The sequence below is a fragment of the Acinonyx jubatus genome, chromosome A2 (assembly GCF_027475565.1).
Source record: "Acinonyx jubatus isolate Ajub_Pintada_27869175 chromosome A2, VMU_Ajub_asm_v1.0, whole genome shotgun sequence".
NCBI classification, from domain to species: domain Eukaryota; kingdom Metazoa; phylum Chordata; class Mammalia; order Carnivora; family Felidae; genus Acinonyx; species Acinonyx jubatus.
Window position 1 is genome coordinate 101,376,050 of NC_069383.1, and position 18,035 is coordinate 101,394,084.

The 18,035-nt window shown below is 46.2% G+C and overlaps 1 protein-coding gene across 4 annotated transcripts in view; it reads left to right on the plus strand.

The window, feature by feature from the left end:
* The first annotated feature begins 13,025 nt into the window (after positions 1–13,025).
* Positions 13,026–18,035, plus strand: part of COBL (cordon-bleu WH2 repeat protein) — a 233,230-nt gene continuing 228,220 nt past the window's right edge. For 2 of the 4 annotated variants that reach the window (XM_053218694.1, XM_053218698.1), the window contains exon 1: positions 13,027–17,006. In XM_053218694.1, coding sequence (XP_053074669.1) covers positions 16,909–17,006 — 98 coding nt within the window. In that variant the 5' untranslated portion in view covers positions 13,027–16,908. Of the gene's footprint in view, positions 17,007–18,035 lie in introns of all 4 variants that reach the window. The other 2 variants (XM_053218692.1, XM_053218697.1) reach the window with 2 other exon arrangements.

The window sequence follows — 18,035 nt, forward strand, 5'->3', positions numbered from 1 at the left end:
GCAAAATGACAGCTTTCGCTTTGCATGTGGGTAGAACGAGGGCCTGTGGAGGGCAGCTGGCCTGGGATGCACAGATGTGGGGCTCTGCACCCTGGCAGCGAGGCCGGGCTTCGGGGCCAGCCTGAGAATTTACAACGTGGTGTAGGACCTGACTTAGATCAGGTGCTTGCTAACTCCACCATGATGGCCCCATCTGAAGGGTGCCAGTGTCCTGTGTTCCTGAGGATGCCAGGGCCTGGCTGTTTCAGGGTTGGCCAAGAAGATACACGATGCCAACTTACACGTGAATTGTAGATAAACAACAAATGTATTTTAGTGTAAGTATGTCCCATGTAGTCACTGTTTATATGAAGTTCACATGTAACTGGGCCTCCTGTATTTTTCTGTCATCCTACCCGACTCAGGGAACCAAGATTGCAATATATGACACCAAACTGATTTGGTTTTCCAGCGTCCTGTGGTGCTGCTGTCACCATGGTCCAAGAGTGAGCGAGTACCCAGGGGAAGTGTGTGAGGTGAGGGTGGATGAGAGCACCAACACCTGAAGGCTGCCGGCCCAGGGTGTCAACACCTGAGGGCTGCTGGCCCAGAGAGTCAACATCTGAGGGCTGCTGGCTCAGGGCATCAATATCTGAGGGCTGCCGGCCCAGGGCGTCAACACCTGAGGGCTGCTGGCCCAGAGAATCAACACCTGAGGGCTGCTGGCCCAGGGCACCAACACCTGAGGGCTGCTGGCCCAGGGGCCCAACACCGAGGGCTGCTGGCCTGGGACTCTCAGGCAGCAAAGGACTGAGGTGGATTTAGCCAGGCAGGTAGTGAGAGAGGATGGTGGGCAGCTACTGATTTTCCTGAAGGTGTCTGGCAGTAAAGGAGAGGAGAAAAGTAGGGGAGAATAGCTTGCAAAATAACCAAATGGTGGACTGTCATTATTTGGGACCAAAGGCTGTGAATCAGTCAGTTGCTATCCATCGCTCACCAGAATGTGCTGACCTGCAGAAGTCGCTGGGCCCCAAATGCAGGGGGCACGCCAGGAGTCGCCTCTGCTAACGCAGACATTTCTCTGCCCTCTTGCTCACCCAGGCTGTATTTCTGTGCTATCATTATTCACGAGTGAAAATAATAAGTTCTGACTGCTAATGACTCTTTCCCATTATTCTCTAAAAAGGCAACAAGGATTCATCACTGTATATACGTTAGGTGGGGAGGGAGGATTTTCCGTGGACATCTGTCTTGAAGATTGGCACTTGAATCTAGTTAGTTTCTCCTTGTATCTTTTTGAAAAATGTTTAATGTTTACCTATTTCTGAGATAGAGCGACAGAGGACCAGCGGGGTGGGGGCGGGGCGTGGGGAGGAGCAGAGAGAGAGGGAGACACAGAATCCGAAGCAGGCTCCAGGCTCCAGGCTCCGAGCCATGAGCACAGAGCCTGACGCAGGGCTCGAACCCACAAACCACGAGATCACGACCTGAGCCGAAGTTGGACACTCAACCAGCTGAGCCACCCAGGTGCCCCTTCTCTTTGTATTTCTAAATCTTATTTATTTATTTTTAAATGTTTATTTATTTTGAAAGACAGAAAGAGTACAGGGGAGGGGCAGAGAGAGAGGGAGATAGAGAATCCTGAGCAGGCTAAGTGCTGCCAGCGCAGAGCCCGACACGGGGCTCGATCTCACCAACTATGAGATCACAACTTGAGCTGAAACCAAGAGTTGGACGCTTAACCAGCTGACCCACCCAGGCACTCCTAAATTTTATTTTTTAGTTGACACAGAGTCACATCGACTCCTTAGGTGTAGAGTTGTGTGCACTTTCATGCACATACAGGTCTGTGCCACCGCCACCACAATCAGGATACGGAACAGGTGTATCACCCCCAAGATTCTTGCTCACACCATCCCGTTCTAGTCTTCAAGCAGCCGCTGATTTTTATAGCTACCATTTTGTGTTTCTGAGCATCCATAGAGATGTCATCAGTCAGTACGTATCTTCTGAGATGGACTGTTTCACTGAGTGTCCATCTCTGAGATTCAACTTCTTGCGTCTATCACTTCCTCATCTGTTTTTATTGCTGTAACATTCCGTTGTGTGGATCCTCGCCACTTGGCTTATCCGTCCACTCCGTTGAGATCATCGTCTGTGTTGTTTTCAGCGTTCTTGTGATTTGTGTGTCGGCTAGAAAGAAACAGTCTTTTACAGGTGTTTGTGTGGACTTCAGTTTTCATTTTTCTGGGGTAGATACCCAGGCATGGGATTGCTTGGGTCACGGGGTGTGCGTTTCTGTGAAACTGCCAAACTGTTTCCCAGAGTGGCTGTACCATTGTACATTCCCACCAGCAACGTTGGAGAGTTCAGACTGCTTCGTACACTCGTCAGCACTCGGTACATCCAAAGCTTTTTATTTTAGCCAATCTTAAATGTCTGAGGGGAGGGTGCACCGTGGTTTTAATTTGCATTTGCCTGATGGCTAATGACGTCCAGTGCTTCTCTTGTGTTTATCTGCCATCCATGTATCTTCTCTGGGGCAATCTTTGTTCAAGTCTTTTGCCTAATTAGATTATTTGTTTTCGTAGGTTGTACTTTGAAGGTTCTTTCTGTAATATGAATACAACTCCTTGGTCATATATGTGATTTATAAGTATTAGTCTTCCAGTCCGTGGGTTGTCTTTTTGGTTTTTAACAGTTTTCTCAGAAGATTAGAATCCCAATTTTTTTGTTGTTGTTGTTGTTCACTTCATGCCTTAGACACACTTTGGGTGCCATGTCTGAGAACCCTGGCCCAAGTAACCCTGGGCCGTGGAGATTCTCTCCTGTGGTTTGACTTTCCCGTTTGGCTCTGTGATTCATTTTGATTTCATTTTTGTTTAAGGTGTGGGATTTGCATCAAAGTTCTTCTTCCTTTTCATTGTTGTTCTATTGTCCTATTGGGTCCAGTTGTTCCAATACCATTGTTGAAAACACTGTCATTTGTCCATTGATTTGCCTTTCCACCTTCATCAAAAATCAGTTGATTATATTTCTGTGGACCTATTTCTTGAGTCTCTAACTTTTTTTTTGACTGATCCGTTCCTTCACCACCATTTCGTCGTGTACCTTCATAGTTAGTCTTAAAACAGGGCAGCACGATTCTTCCAACTTTCTTGCTTTTTTCCCCAAAATTGTTTCAGTTATTCTCATTTCTTTGCCTTTTCTTATAAATTTTGGAATCTGTTTGTATCGCCAAAAAAAAAATCACGCTGGACATTGGATTAAAATTTTGTTGAATCTAGAAATCAATTTGCATCTTCTAGCTCATGAACAATTTAGATCTTTTCATTTACACAAAGTCTTCTTAAATTTCTTTTATTAGTGTTTTGTCATTTTCAGTATATGGATTCTGTCCATTTTGGACACTCTGATAATTAAATATTTTACTTTTTTAGACCCATCCTACATGGTACCTTAACGTTTCAGTGTCCAGTTCATTGTTGCACAGAGATATAATTGATTTGTGTATTGACCTTGTCTCTTCTGACCTGCTAAATAAATTCATTCGTTAATTCTAGCAGGTTTTGGTCTTGTTTTGCTGCAGATTCTTTGGGACTGTCTATATATGTCTAGAAAATATGTATGGTTTTACTCCATTCTTCCCAATATTTTATTTCTTTTTCTCTTCTGACTTCACAGCATAGGCTGAATAGGAGGAATGAGGGTCTCTACATCTTTGTCTTGCTGACAGTCTTAAAAGCATTCAGTCTTTCACCATTTAGTATGAAATTGGCTGAAGGTGTTTTGTAGAGAAAGCTCTCTCCTATTCTGGTTTAATGAGAGTTGTTGGTGTTAAATTAAGCCAAATGCTTTTCTTCATTTCATATGTCCATATGCTCATGGCCGATATGGCACCTTATTTACTCACCTAATTAAAAGCAAACTGGCCTGTCCTTTATGCTCTAATGATGGGAGAGACATCACATTTATAAAATTTTAAATCAGAAGAACAGATTTTGACTTAAATACCCTGTAACTCAATTTGTCAGTCTTTTAAAAAATAAATCATTTTTGGGGCGCCTGGGTGGCTCTGTCGGTTAAGCGTCCAACTTCACCCTAGGTCGTGAACTCGCCGTTTCTGAGTCTGAGCCCCACATCGGGCTCTTCACTGACAGCTCAGAGCCTGGAGCCTGTTTCAGATTCTGTTTCCCTCTCTTTCCGCCCCTCCCCCACTCATGCTCTCTCTCCCATCTCTCAAAAATAAACGTTAAAAATTTTTTTTTCAATAAATTATTTTTTTTATTGAAGTATATTTGACATCCAACATTCCATTCATTTCAGGTGTATAACATAGTGATTCAACAACTCCATTCATTTTGTGGTGCTTACCATCCATAACCACCATCTGTCACCATGCATCACTACTATGATATCATTAACTATATTCCCTGTGCTGTTTCATTTACTCCGTGACTTGTCATTCCATAACTGGAAGTACGTTTACTGCTTTTCAAATATTGAACAGCCTTGCATTCCTGAAATAAACCCCGCTCACCTGTGGGTTCTTCTTCTCATATATCATTGGATTCTATTTGCTAATTTTTTTTTAGGATTTTTGCATCTGTGTCCATGAGGGATATTGGTATATAGTTTTCTTTTCTTGAGATGTAGTTGTCTGGATTTGGCATCATGGTAATACCGGCCTTATACGAGGATTTGAGAAGTATCCCCTCCTCCTCCATTTTTCAGAAAAGGTTATGTAAAATTGGTATGGTTTATTTGTTTTTCTTAAATGTTTTGTAGAATTTTCCAACGAAACCATATGGGTCTGAAGATTTCTTTTCCATAGTATTCTTAAACACAAATTCACATATTTAATTACGTGTATTTGGGTTATCCGTTTTACCTTCAGGAAGTTTGCGTAGTTTGTGATTTGGGGGGAATAAGTTTATTTCATGTAAGTTGTTGAATTTGTGGTTTCTGTAGTGATCTCTTCTTTTTCATTCTTCATGTTACTAATCAGTGTCTTCTCTCTTTTCTGTCATGCTTGTTATAAGCTTATCAACCTGATTGATCTTTACAAAGAACCACATTTTGTCCTCAATTCCTTTTTGTTTTCTCTGGTCTTATCTTTATCATCGCCTGCCTTTTCATGATTTAGGTGATTTGTTCTTTTTTAAATTTGATGGGTGGAGCTTGGACTATCTATTTAAGACATTTCTTTCCTAATATAAGTATTTGATACTCTACATTTCCTTCTGAGGACTTTTTTATCATCTCACTGATTACCAACTTGGATTTTTTTTTTTCATTTATGTTCAAGTTTTTGAGACTTCCTCTTTAACCAATCAAATATGTAGAAGTATGTTTTTTACTTTCCAAGTACTTAAAGATTTTATGGTTGCCTTTCTTCTGTTACTGATTTATAGTCTAATTTTAGTACGGTTAGAGAACCTGCTTTGTGTGCCTTTAATTCTTTTTACATTTGACAAGATTTGTTTTATGACCCAGGAGATGATCTATTTTGGTGAATGTTCTACATGCACTAGAAAACCATGTGTTTTCTGCTACATGTGGGTGGGGTCATAGAAATATCAGTTAGATCTGGTTGGCTGATGTAGAGTTATTGAGTTCTTTCATATCCTTGTTGATGGTGTACTAGTTACATTGATGAGCAAGAGAGGAGTGTTGTCTCAAAATTTAATTGTGGATTTGTCTATTTCTCTGATCACATTTGTCAGTTTTTGTGTCATGTATTTCAAAGCTTCATTGTTTGGTGCATTTAAATGTAGGATGATTAAATCTTCTTGGTGAATTGACCTTTTTATTGTTATGAAATGTCCCTTTTTATTTCTGGTCATTTTTCTTCACTTGGCTAACATTTCGTCCTTGTCTGACCTCGACTCAAGGCCACTCCAGCTTTCTTTTTTTCTTTTTCCTTTTACTGGATTTTTTAAAATTTTTATTTAAATTGTAGTTAGTTAACATTTTTTATTTTAAAAAAAAATTTATTTTTGTTTTTAAATTTTTTATTTTTAATGTTCTAATCTTTCTTTTTACTTTTTATTTATTTGTATTCATTTTTATTTTTATTTCTTTTTAATTTTTATTTAACTCCCAATTTTGTTTTGGTTAATATTTTCATGGTATATTTTTTCCATCACTTTACTTTTAAAGTGAATTTCTTGGGGTGCCTGGGTGGCTCAGTCAGTTAAATGTCCAACTTGGGCTGAGGTCATGATGTCACAGATTGTAAGTCTGAGCCCTGCGTCACACTCTGCTGACGGCTCAGAGCCTGGAGCCTGCTTTGCATTCTGTGTCTCCCCCTCTCTGCCCCTCTCCTGTGTGTGCTCTCTTTCTCTCTCAAAAATAAAAAAAAAAAACACATTATTTTTTTTTTAAATAGTGAGTTTCTTGAAAATAGCATGTACACATCTTCCTTGACTTCTGATGGGGTTACATCCTGATGAATCCATCGTAAGTTGAAAATGCTGTAAATTGGAAATGCATTTGATACACCTAACCTACTGAACTTCAGCATAGCCTAGCCTACCTTACATGTGCTCAGACAGTTTAGCCTACAGTTGGGAAAAATCATCTAATAGAAAGCCTGTGTTATCATAAAGCGTTGAATGTCTCATGTAACTTACTGAATGCTGTATCGAAAGTAAAAAACAGAATGCTCGTATGGGTACAGCATGGTTGTAAGTGTATTGGTTGTTCATCCTAATGATTTCAGGCTGAAGCTCCCTGCCACTTCCCAGCATCGTGAGAGTATCCTACCACCATCACTGCCCAGGAAAAAAAAAAAATCAAAATTTGAAATACGGTTTCTACTGGATGAGTATTCCTTTCACATTATCATAAAGTCAAAAACTTGAACCATTGTAAGTCGAACCATTGTAAGTCAGGGACTGTCTATATTTGAGTAATCTGTTCTTTAGTTGAAGTGTTTAGAACATTTATAGTAAATCATTATATCATATCATTATATTAAACCATCAATATGAATGAAATATATTGATCTGTGGTTTTTATGGTATTTTTGGATTTAGGTCAATCATTTAATCATTGTTTTCTTTCTTACCTGTTTCCCCTTTCCTGTCTTATTTTTTGAAAATTTTTATATCTTATTTTAATTTTTCAGCTGTGGTTGTTAGTATAGCCTTTGTTTATTTTTATGGTTTTCCTAGGGTTAAAATACACATACTTCTCACAACCTCCTTGGAGGTTTATTCATGAAGAATATAGCTTATTATCATATAAGAACCCTCCTTGGTTGTTTGCTACCTCTGTATTTTTAAGAGGAGAATAGCCTATCATGCTTATTATTTCTCTCATCCTCATGTTCCAGATGTCCTTCTTGCATCATTTCCATTCTATCAGAAGAACTTACTTTAGCAATTTTTTTAAGCCAGATCTGCTGGCAGTGAATTGCCTTTGTTTGCCTTCAGTTGAGAATGCCTTTATTTCACCTACATACAGGAAGGATATATTTGCTGGGTATAGAAATCTGCACTTATGGTTCTTTTCTTTCCACTTCATTCTAGCTACTAGTTTTTGCAGGTTTCTTTGTATTTATCCTCTTTGGGATTTATTGAACTTCTTAAATCTGTAGGTTTATGAGTCTTACCAAATTTGGGGGTTTTCTGCCATTATTTCTTGACATTTTTTTTCTCACACACATTCTTTCTCCCCTCCTCCTAGGAGTCTGTTGACATACATTGTAGACCTTTCAGTATTGTCCCATTGGTTCCTTAGTCTGTGTTCATTTTTCATCAGTCATTTCTCTTTCTGTCATTCAGATTGTATAATTTCTATGGACATATACTCAAAATTGGTGAGTCTGCTATTGGCCCGTCCAATGAGGTTTTTTTTTTTTTTTTTAATTCAGTTATTGTATTTTCCAATCTAAAATTTACTTTTGGTTCTTGTTTATATCTTCTGTTACTTTGCTGAAACTTCCCATGTTTCTGTTTATTTCAGGTGTGTTAGCGCTTACTTCTTGGAGTGCTTTTGTAATAGTTGATTTGAAGCCTTTACTAGATAGCCCCAGTATGTGGTCATCTTGTGGCCTCAGTGGGTTCTTTTTCCCTGTGAGTTGAGATTTTCCTAGGTCTTCATATGAAGAGTAAATTCGGATTTTCCTAGACATTTTGAATTGTACGTTATGATACCCTGGCTTTCATTTAAATCTTATAACAGTGTGAATACTGCATTTTTGTCTCATCAGACACTTGACTCATTTGGGTGCAAGCTTCTGTTTCTGCCAAGCTTTGTGTGGTTGTTGTTTTCATGTTGGTTCTGTGTCCAAAGCCTTCACTGCATTCAGATGTTCCCATGTTCATGTCACCAGTGGCCAGTCTTGGACCTGGGTGGTGGTCTGTCTCATGGAGCAGTTCTCAAAGCCTTTTGTGGTGATACTATGGGACAGGTCCACACATGAGCAGTTCAGAGATGTCACCATGAGTCTATAAATAACTTTCTGGAGCATCCTGAGCTCCGCCTTCTCTCCAGTCTCTTCTGTACTGTCTGGTTCTCTAGGCTTCCCCTTTTTGTCTTCTTGCCAGAAAACTGGGGCTTTATTTAGCCTGCTTTGAGGTGCACTTCTTGTGACTGCCTACTTCTGGGGCAAAGCAGCAGAGCAGAGATTGGGAAAAGCAGTGAGGTTTAGTATGCCCTCTTGGGACCTTAGCCCCTCTGGTGAGAGAGAAAAGAGTTCCCCCTCAGAGTTTCTGGCTCCGTTGGGCCCCCGCTGCTGCGACTGTTGCCACAGGTGCCTCCGCTACTAAAGGACCACTTAGGGACTGGATCATGAGAAGGGAGGCAAGAATACAAGAGGATCCCCCATTCTCTCTGAGCATCGGGGGACCCCTTTCTCTCTCTTGGAGTCTGGAACTAGAGGGTTTCTCCTGCAGTGCACTCCATCCTTGCCTTCGCCCTCTGTGGGCTCAGGCCACGTGGAGTCCAGGCTAGGGCACAAGAGTGGCCAACTTAGCACCAGTTTGGAGGTATGGGAATTCTGGTCTTCATCCTCAATTCACCTGGTAGAGTTTAGTGCTCAGCATCCTCCAACAGCCATGCCGTGCACTCCGGCCAGGTTTGCTAGCTGCCCGGAGCGGGAGACAGAGCACAGTGTGTTCATCCCATTGGAACCACTAACTTTTTTCTTTTAACATGCCTGTGCTGGGTACATCCAGACAATGGGTCATATTTAGCACTAAAAGGTAATGAGCTTTCAAAACATGAAAAGACCTAGCAGAACCTTGAATGCATATTACTAAATGAAAGAAGCCCATCCGAGAAGGCTGCAGATGGTACGATTCCAACTCTATGAAGTTCTAGAAAAGACGGAACTATGAAAACAATGAAAAGGTCAGTGGATTAGGGTGGAGGGGAGACATGAATAGGCAGAGCACAAAGGATTTTGGGGGCTCGGGGCACCTGGGTGGCTCAGTCAGTTAAGCGTTGGGCTCTTGATTTCGGCTCAGGTCATGATCTCGCACATGAGCCCGAGCCCCGCGTCAGGCTGTGTGCTGACAGCGCAGAGTCTGCTTGGATTCTCTTTCTCTCCTTCTCTCTTGCTCTGCCTCTCCCAACCCCCCTCTCAAAATAAATAAATAAACTTTAATCAAAAAGAAAAGAAAAGACAAGGCTTTTTAGGGCAGTGAAACTGGTCTGTATGATGCTAAAATGGTAGAGACATGTGATTCTCCTTTCATCCAAGCCCATAGCACGGACAACGCCAAGAGCGAATCCTCATGTAGACTGTGGTTTCTGAGTGACAATGATGTTAACGTGGGTTCATCAGTTGTACCACTCTGTTGTGGGATGTGCTGAACACAGATCACCAGCAAAGTGCGGATAGTGCCCCTGGGTGGTTGTGACTCGGGCTGTCCCCTCAGGTTGCAGCCGTGCTTACAGAACGGCCAGAAGCTGGCTCATTCCACTTTCGCTCACTTTTGGCGGGACATCTCAGTTCTTTGCTACGTGGACCTCTCCGCATGGCATCCAGCTTCCTGTCGAGCCGGGGATTCGAGAAGGACCTCAAGGAGGCTGCACTGCCTTGATGACTGAGCCTTCCAAATCACACACTATCACTTAGCCTCGCATTGCGTTCCGGAAGCAGGTCACCAAGCCCAGCCCTCTTAGCTGGGGAGGCTGTGCATGTGCGAGGGCAGGAAGTATATTCAGTACCTCCTGAATTTGCTGTGAGATTCCGCTGTGAAATTTTGTTATAAAACTGCTCAAAAAAAAAAAAAGTCTATTTAAAAAATTCATGTGCCAAAGTATCTCACATTAAAAAAATCGAAGGTGGGGGTGCGCCTGTTGGTGAAGCATCTGATTCTTGATCTCAGCCCGGGTCATGATCTCACGGTTCATGAGTTCGAGCCTCCACGTCGGGCTCTGTGCTGACAGCTCGGAGCCTGTTTTGGGATTCTGTCTCTCCCTCTCTGTCTGCCCTTCCCCTCAGCTCACTCTCTGTCTCTCTCTCAATATAAATAAATAAACTTGAAAAAAAATTAAAAAATAATTGTAGCGTTTGGTAAATATGCTTGAAAATTGTAGGCCCTTTATTTAAAGACAGAAAGGAAATAAAACGATCAAAAGCAGTATAATACACTTTTGGAAGTACACGGGGTAAACACAGCACATTCTGTTTTGTTCTTAGTAGTTCCGACAGGCCTGTTACTTTGTTCCATACGTTTTCATTTTCTGGGCCATGTCCCTTGTTAGAACTGAGTGTCGGTAGATAACTTTCAGAGACGTTCAAACTTCAGTTTTTCACTTAGAATTTAAAATGGGTACAGCGCCTTTCACATAAATGTGTCATGTGGCCTGTCAATAAATCATTGAGTTTTTTAAAAGCTAAGCCCTACGTTATTAGCCCGTAGGTGCCCGGCTGGTACACAGGGCGGGACCTGCTGGTAATTCGAGAGGGACGACAGCTGTGCTGATCCTCATGGGGCCACAAGTGTCTGGGAGAGGAGTGTTCCCCGCAGGCCGCCTGTCGCCTGGGCGCAGGGACTGGTCAAGAAGGAGGCCCACGAAGGGTCATTACACTCAGCGTGTGCGGCAGCCTGGCTCTTTCCGTACTTGCCAGCTCGCTCCAAATTGAAATCATCTAGAAAAATCACAGCACACGTCGAGGGTCGAGGGATTCCCCCTCCCCCTACCCCACCCCCGTTCTGTAGATTATGGTTGTCATTTTACTACTGGTTCCGTTTACTATTTTTGTTGTTGTGGCCTTCGGAAGATGAGCACAGGGTTCACGGGCCGCGGCGTGCGGAGTCACGGACCTGCCTAAATATAGTGCCGCTGTCTGCTGGCGAGGCGGCAAGGAGGGGACACAGGTGGCCCTAAACGGGAGTGCTCTTCCTGCGCGGACCTCCCTTGGGCCGCGTGCTCCATTCGGTTAAGCTCCGGATCAAATTTAGCCTGTTTGGTGTGCATGCGTGTGGGAGTTTCTGTGAATGTGGAGCTTCTAAATTTATGCATCATTTGATACGGGTGTTTAGGAGTCGTAGCATCCGTGGCACTGGCACTCGAGGCCGGCCGCTGTGTTGTTAGTACAGAGATAAGGCTTGTCCTCCAGGACTTGCCCAGGGCCATGCTTCTTATTCTGGGTGTCCCTCTGCCCTGTCTTCAACGTAGGCACACAGAGCTCGGTAAATAACATGAAACCCACCTGCTCTGTAAGGGGGACGACGGCGTCCGCCCTCACCTTCCGGGTTCCTCAGAAGCAGCTTTGGAATATGGCTGGGAGTCCCCAACCCGCTTGGAGAGCCTAGGGACAGGAAGACCATCCGTGTACCCATCCGTGACCGTCCCCTGCTCACTTCTGGATCAGTCTTGTGCTTGGTGTGTTCACCGGGGGTCACGGACTGGGTTTCCAGAGCAACCCAGGAAGGGTGGCACCGTTGGGGTCATCTCCGTCTGGGAGCGCAAGAACTGCGACGGAGAAAGAATGTCCCGTCGTCACGTCTGTCCAACGACCCCTCCGTTGGTCCGTGGTCTGTCTGTCCATGCCTGTTCCTAGTGAGTGGTCATATACACGCAGGTCACTGAGGTCAGTTACTCGCAGGCAGCCACAGAATCTTTTTATTTATTTATTTATTTATTTATTTATTCATTCATTCATTTATTTATTTAATAAGTTTATTTACTTCTTTTGAGAGAGAGAGAGACAGGCAGAGAGAGAGGGAGAGAAAGAGAATCCCAACCAGGCTTTACACTGTCAGCACAGAACCCCACGCAGGGCTCGATCCCAGGGACTGAGATCGTGACCAGAGCCAAAATCAAGAGTCGGATGCTCAAACGACTGAGCCACGCAGGCTTCCTGAATCTCTCTTTTTTTTTTTTTTTAATTAAGAATGATTTACCCACAGAAGAAGAAAGGACCGCATACACAGTAAAACATGATAATAATAATAATATTTTAATACAGAGGGAAATTTAGAAGAAAAAGTCTTTTCAGCCATGAACTTTCGAAAAATAAAAATTTTTCCAAAATTATTTGGAAAAAAAAGTGTCTTAAATAGTTTCTCAAATTCTTCTTAGCCGTTTATATCTTGTACGGGGAATCTCCCGCGCACTCGTGCGGATTCCCCAGTTACTAACGTGTACATTGGCTCTACACTTCTCCCTCTTCCCCCCTTTAAGTTCACGTATGCAGGTTCACACACACACACACACACACACACACACACACACACACACCTGTTTCCGGGCAGGACACACTCTGGGCTCACGCCCGTGCCTCCCAGCCTCACAGATGGTGTGTCCATCCAGACCCCGACTCCCAGGGTCCCCGATGTACTTGCTTCTCAGTTTGATCCCCTGCCTTTAACCAGCCTCTTTGCTGTACCAGCCACCATCACCTGAGTCAGCGCTTTTTCAAGGAAAGGAAAGGAGAGGGGAGGGGAGGGGAGGGGAGGGGAAGGGAAGGGAAGAAAAAAGAAAAGAAAAGAAAAAAGAGAAAAGAAAAGAGAGGGAAGGGGAGGGGAGGGAAAAGAAAAGAAAAGAAAAGAAAAGAAAGAAAAAGAAAAGAAAAGAAAAGAAAAAAGAAAAAAGAAAAGAAAGGAAGAGGGAGGACTGTCTTTTAAAGAAGCGATGAAAGTTGTACCCAACAATGAAGGCTAGAGGGAGTTTAGAAATTTTCTTTCGAGGGGCACCTGGGTGGCTCAGTCAGTTGGGGGTCAGGTCATGATCTCACAGTTCCTGGGATCGAGCCCTGCGTGGGGCTCTGCACTGGTGACACGGAACCTGCTTGGGATTCTCTCTCTGCCCCTCCCCTGTTCGCGTGTGCGTTTTCTCTCTCTCTCAAAATAAATAAACTTAAAAAAAAATTTAAAGGAAAGAAATTTCCTTTGGGACTTCAGGACTTTAAGAGGGAAAAATGTTTACATTGAAAATAAACATTTTGTTTCCGTAATGTTGAAAAAATAATAGCTTTTTTGGGAATTAATTCATACACCATGCAATTTCCTTGAATTTTTAAGACCCAAGGAGCCTCTGGAGAATTTCAGGCCAGAGATGTGCCACTATCAGCTCAGTTACGGACGCTTCCCTCACCAGTGTCCTTAGCGGGGGGAGGGCGTAACAGTCTCTCCTTGTGGGGATTTGACCAGCGTCATTCTCCAGGGGAGTGGGTAATGAGGGTGGCCGGGGAGGGGCCTCGGGGGGCATGTGCTGGCCGGGCCAGGACCACGTGTGCCGGAATGTGGGCCCGGGGAGCCACATGCTATAAGCCGAGGGAGAGTCGGCAGATCTTGGGGGTGGGAGGAGCGGAGTCTCACAAGTGCAGACCTGGCAGTTTGGGGCTTCGCCTGATGTTTGCTTGGATCCCAGAGCACCCCTGGCAACAGAGACGGCCTTGCCCCTGAGCCTCGGGCACAGGAAGCCCGTCCTGGCGTGGCTTGTGGTCCAGCCCCTGGCGGCTGCCCCTGCAAAGGTCGATGGTGGCACCTCAGGGGAGCCAGGACCAGGGGGCTCAGGTTGTGTCTGCTGCAACCATAGGGGCATGGTCATTGCCCCTAGACGGGGTCCCTGACCTTGGTGCTGCACCACTTACCCTCTGCACCCTCTGCTCCGTCGTGTGACTCCTACCTGGCCAGCCTTCCAATTTTTATGACTTTCCGATGACTCCCTCCTCACTGTCTGCTGAGGGCCAGACTCTCCAGGGCCGGGGACCCCTCCCCACTGGCTGATCAGCACCTTTGCTCCAGCTACCCAGAATGCCTGAGGGAATAGGGCCTGAGAAGTGGCCATGGCATGAGTCACGGCAGGTGGTAGCCACTCACCTGTGACCCTTTCCCCAAAGTGCTGCCAGATTTCCCTTTCCCAGAAGGAACCAGGCTTTTGGGCTCCCCGGTGGCCGCAGCGGGACAAATCGCCACGGCCGCCCCGTCCTGCCCAGCGAGGCTCCTGCCTCCGGGGACACCGGCTTAGAAGCAGTGAAAGGGCATCGTATCGCAGGTCGCGATGGCCTGATGACGCGTGCTGGCCACGCAGCCCGGAATCTGCGGGCGCTCATTGCACGGATTCCCGAGGATTCCTGTTTTCTTGTAACCAAAGGAGGGGCGTCTCTTCCGGGGCCTGGAGCCTGAACGCACATCTTCCTTACAGGCTTCACCAGGGTGTTTGTTTCCTCCAACAAGGAGCCCCCAGTGTTTAGAGCAGTGGCTTTTGTTTGGGGAAGCCAGAGGGCGTTCCCCAGGAAAAAAGAGCTGAGCTCACTGCCATTGAAGGGCAAATAAGGGCCTGATAAGGGCGTCTTTATTAAAACCCTAGCTGGGCAGATGGGAGGAAACAGAGAACCCAACTGGGGAGAGACGCGGGGCTGCAAAATGTAGTCAGTCTTCAAAGACACGTGTCGGAAAAAATGGAGACAGTTGCCTTTTGATTTTCCACTGTGAGGCAACAGCTGGAATTTCTGACCTTCTGGATGATTCTTTGTCCTGGCCTGGTGGAGCCGCCTGAGGAATTCAGAGAGCTCCCAGTGGGGGAGGGCCTCCCCCCACCCCACCCCGTGTCCCCGAGGGGGGGGGGGGCGGTGGACCCTGGGTCCCCGCTGCCGGGGCCTCTGTGTATCTTCCAAGTTGTCCAAGTGACAGCAGCAACATATGGTTGGGGACATCTCTGTCCCTGCCACGGCGTCTCCCAGGCCTCGACCTGCAAGTCTGCTGCTGGATGGTGGTGAGGACCTTCATTTCTGTTTTCTCTGGGCATGTCCTCGCATAAAGGGGTGCCTCGCTTCCCTGCTGGAGCCTCGCTCCCCTGTTCCCTGCCCCACAGGTGGGTTCTGGCAAGTGGGGGGGCCCATCCGCATGGCAGGGGCGGGGGGTGCAGGGGCCAGACGCCACAGCAGCCCGGTCCTGTAACCCAAATCTGGAAACGGGATTCCCGACAATCTCAAACGAAGTCTCATTGCGAAAGTGCACTCTGAGCCGACACTCAGGACTTTCCTTAACGTCGCATAGCATCACTGGTAGAGAGAGACACAGAAGTCTCCAGGGCAGCCCTGGGCTTCAGGATTTAGGTACAGACCTTGTCCCTGCCTCTCTCTAGTGCCCCACCCGCCTGTCCCTGCAGCTGGGGGAGGCCCGGGTCCTGGGGCAGACTTGCTGTCCGCAGCCAGCCCTCCGGTCCCTCTCCCTCTGCGGCTGGCCCTGGGTCCCCCCCTTGCTCTGATGCATCCTGAGGGGAGCAGACATCTACTGTCTCCCTCGCTTCCCTGCTCCCCCTGTCCTGGATCCCTTTGCCTTCCCCACCCCACCTCCCTCCTGCATCACTTCTCAAGGTGCTCAGGAAGCTGGGCTTTCCAGGCAGTAGAGAGTTGAAGACCAGGCCCAGATCATTTTGACATTAATGTGATAATACTGGTGTTTCCCACGCCAGCCAAAACCAGTGTCTATAAAACGCAGACCTGGGGCATCTGGGAGGTTCAGTCCGTTAAGCGTTTGACTTCAGCTCATGAGTTCGAGCCCTGCATCAGGCTCTGTGCTGATAGCTCGGAGCCTGGAGCCTGCTTCGGATTCTGTGTCCCAATCTCATTGCCCACCCCCCACTCATGCTCCGTCTCTCTCCGTCTCTCAAAAGTAAATAATAAACACTTTAAAAGTATTTAAAAAAAATAATAAAAACACAGGCATGAAAATCAAGTCAAAGTATTTGCATCAGAGAAGAATTTACCCTAATAAGAGTATCTCAGAAGTCCCTTCAAAACCTGACGTGAGAGTGGCAGTGGTGACCGTGGACAAGAGGGGCAATAGTGGAGGCTCCTGCAAAGGTGTGGCCCGCGGGCTGTGGCCGGCTTTTGGATGTGGGGACGAGAAGGGACCATTGAAACTGAGTGATGCTTTTTGCCCGGCAGACGGCAAGGATGATGATGACCTTGCAGGCACAGGTGTGTGTGTGGGAGGGGAGATGTGGAAACAGGCTGGTGTGAGTTTGAGTACGTGGGGGGAGGGTGGCAGCCGTGGACACACGCGGCAGGTGATGGGGGCCCTGGGCAGGAGAAGAGGTGGGTGCCCCAGCCTGAGGCCCAGGCTGCATTTGGGAAGGAGGCAGAATCTGAGGCCGGGGCACTGTCCGCTATAAGGAGAGAGTGCGGGTGGGGGACCAGAACAGTGATGCTGGGGAGACCACCCTTAATGGGGCGATGGTGCAGCTGACCTCACCAAAGGGAACGCTGGGTGGGTGCCTGAGCCTGGGAGCGGTTCGGTGACACTTTAAATATAAACACCTCAAATAAGTCGTAGGAGGTGTGGGAATCCTAAAACCACTGCAGTGTCTATGTATTTTTGGAGTTGTGTGTGATGAGTGAAATATTTAGGCAAGTTAACTGTTTTCAGATAGGTAAAATTAGTTTGCCTGGCGAAACTTAGGGTTTATTTTTAGAATCTTGACTTTAAATGCCAAATAAGCCCGGTCACTATAAATATGCTAGGAAAGGGCCCCCCGGGCACTTGGGAGGCGAGAGCTGCCTGCAGGGCGGGGGGACAGTTTCCCTTCCCACCCGCGGAAGCTCCTTGCGGAAGGTAAGTCCGCCTTGGCACCTGCTCCCCTGTTCTCTAGAATGTTTTTTTCAGGAACGCCCCTTTCTTTTTTGGCAAGTGGGGAATTGTAAGTAGAGGCGCCTGCCGTATTGCCCCGAGCATTTTTGTGACAAGCTAGGATGCAGATTGAAAATTCACAGCACATACAGCTTTATGTTTTGGGGTTGCTTTGCAGTCGAGGATGATTGGACTGTAGTCCCAGGAGAGAGAAGGCGGGTATTTGTGGGGTTGTTGCTGCGGGTTCCATAGATGAGCCCCCAGACACAGAGATGCGGAGGTGGCTGGCCAGCCCTGTGCTTGTGTGAGCAGTCAGGGGTCTGGGTGCTCTGCGTGGATGCTGAGGATCTCGGGAGGAGCTCTGCTCGGTCTCCTTCCTGACCACGTTTATTCTCAGTACTCTGGATTTTCCCTTTAAAGGTTCCATATTTAAGTGAGTTATTTTTCTTGCATGGCCCATGGTGGAGTGTTAAATAGCAAAACTGTCTATAGTTCTTGCAATGTTAAATATTTCTTTGTGTGTATATATATATATGTGTGTGTGTGTGTGTGTGTGTGTGTGTGTGTATGTATGTGTGTGTGTGTGTGTGTGTATTTTTAAGAGAGAGAGAGAAAGATTGAGTGAGGGGCAGAGAGAGAGAGAGAGAGAGAGAGAGAATCCCAACACAGGGCTTGAACTCATGAACCCTGAGACCATGACCTGAGCTGAAGTCAGATGCTTAACCGACTGAGCCACCCAGGAGCCCCTGTTGAATGTCTTTTGACTGTGGCTTCTCTGGGGTCGAATCACAGAGTGGTTGAGGCAGGCTGTCCCGGGGTTGAAGGTTCCCATACCCTGTGCAGCTCTCTCAGGTGTGCGGTGGGGGACATCATGGGGACATCATGCGGATATCCATCACACGTGAACAGCAGGGAGCGTGGGGACAGCGACCACGTGACGGCAGAAACCATTCCTCTGCCCTGGGTGGGATTATGGATGGGTCACGTGGTCAGTACCTTAGTTTAACAGGTCAA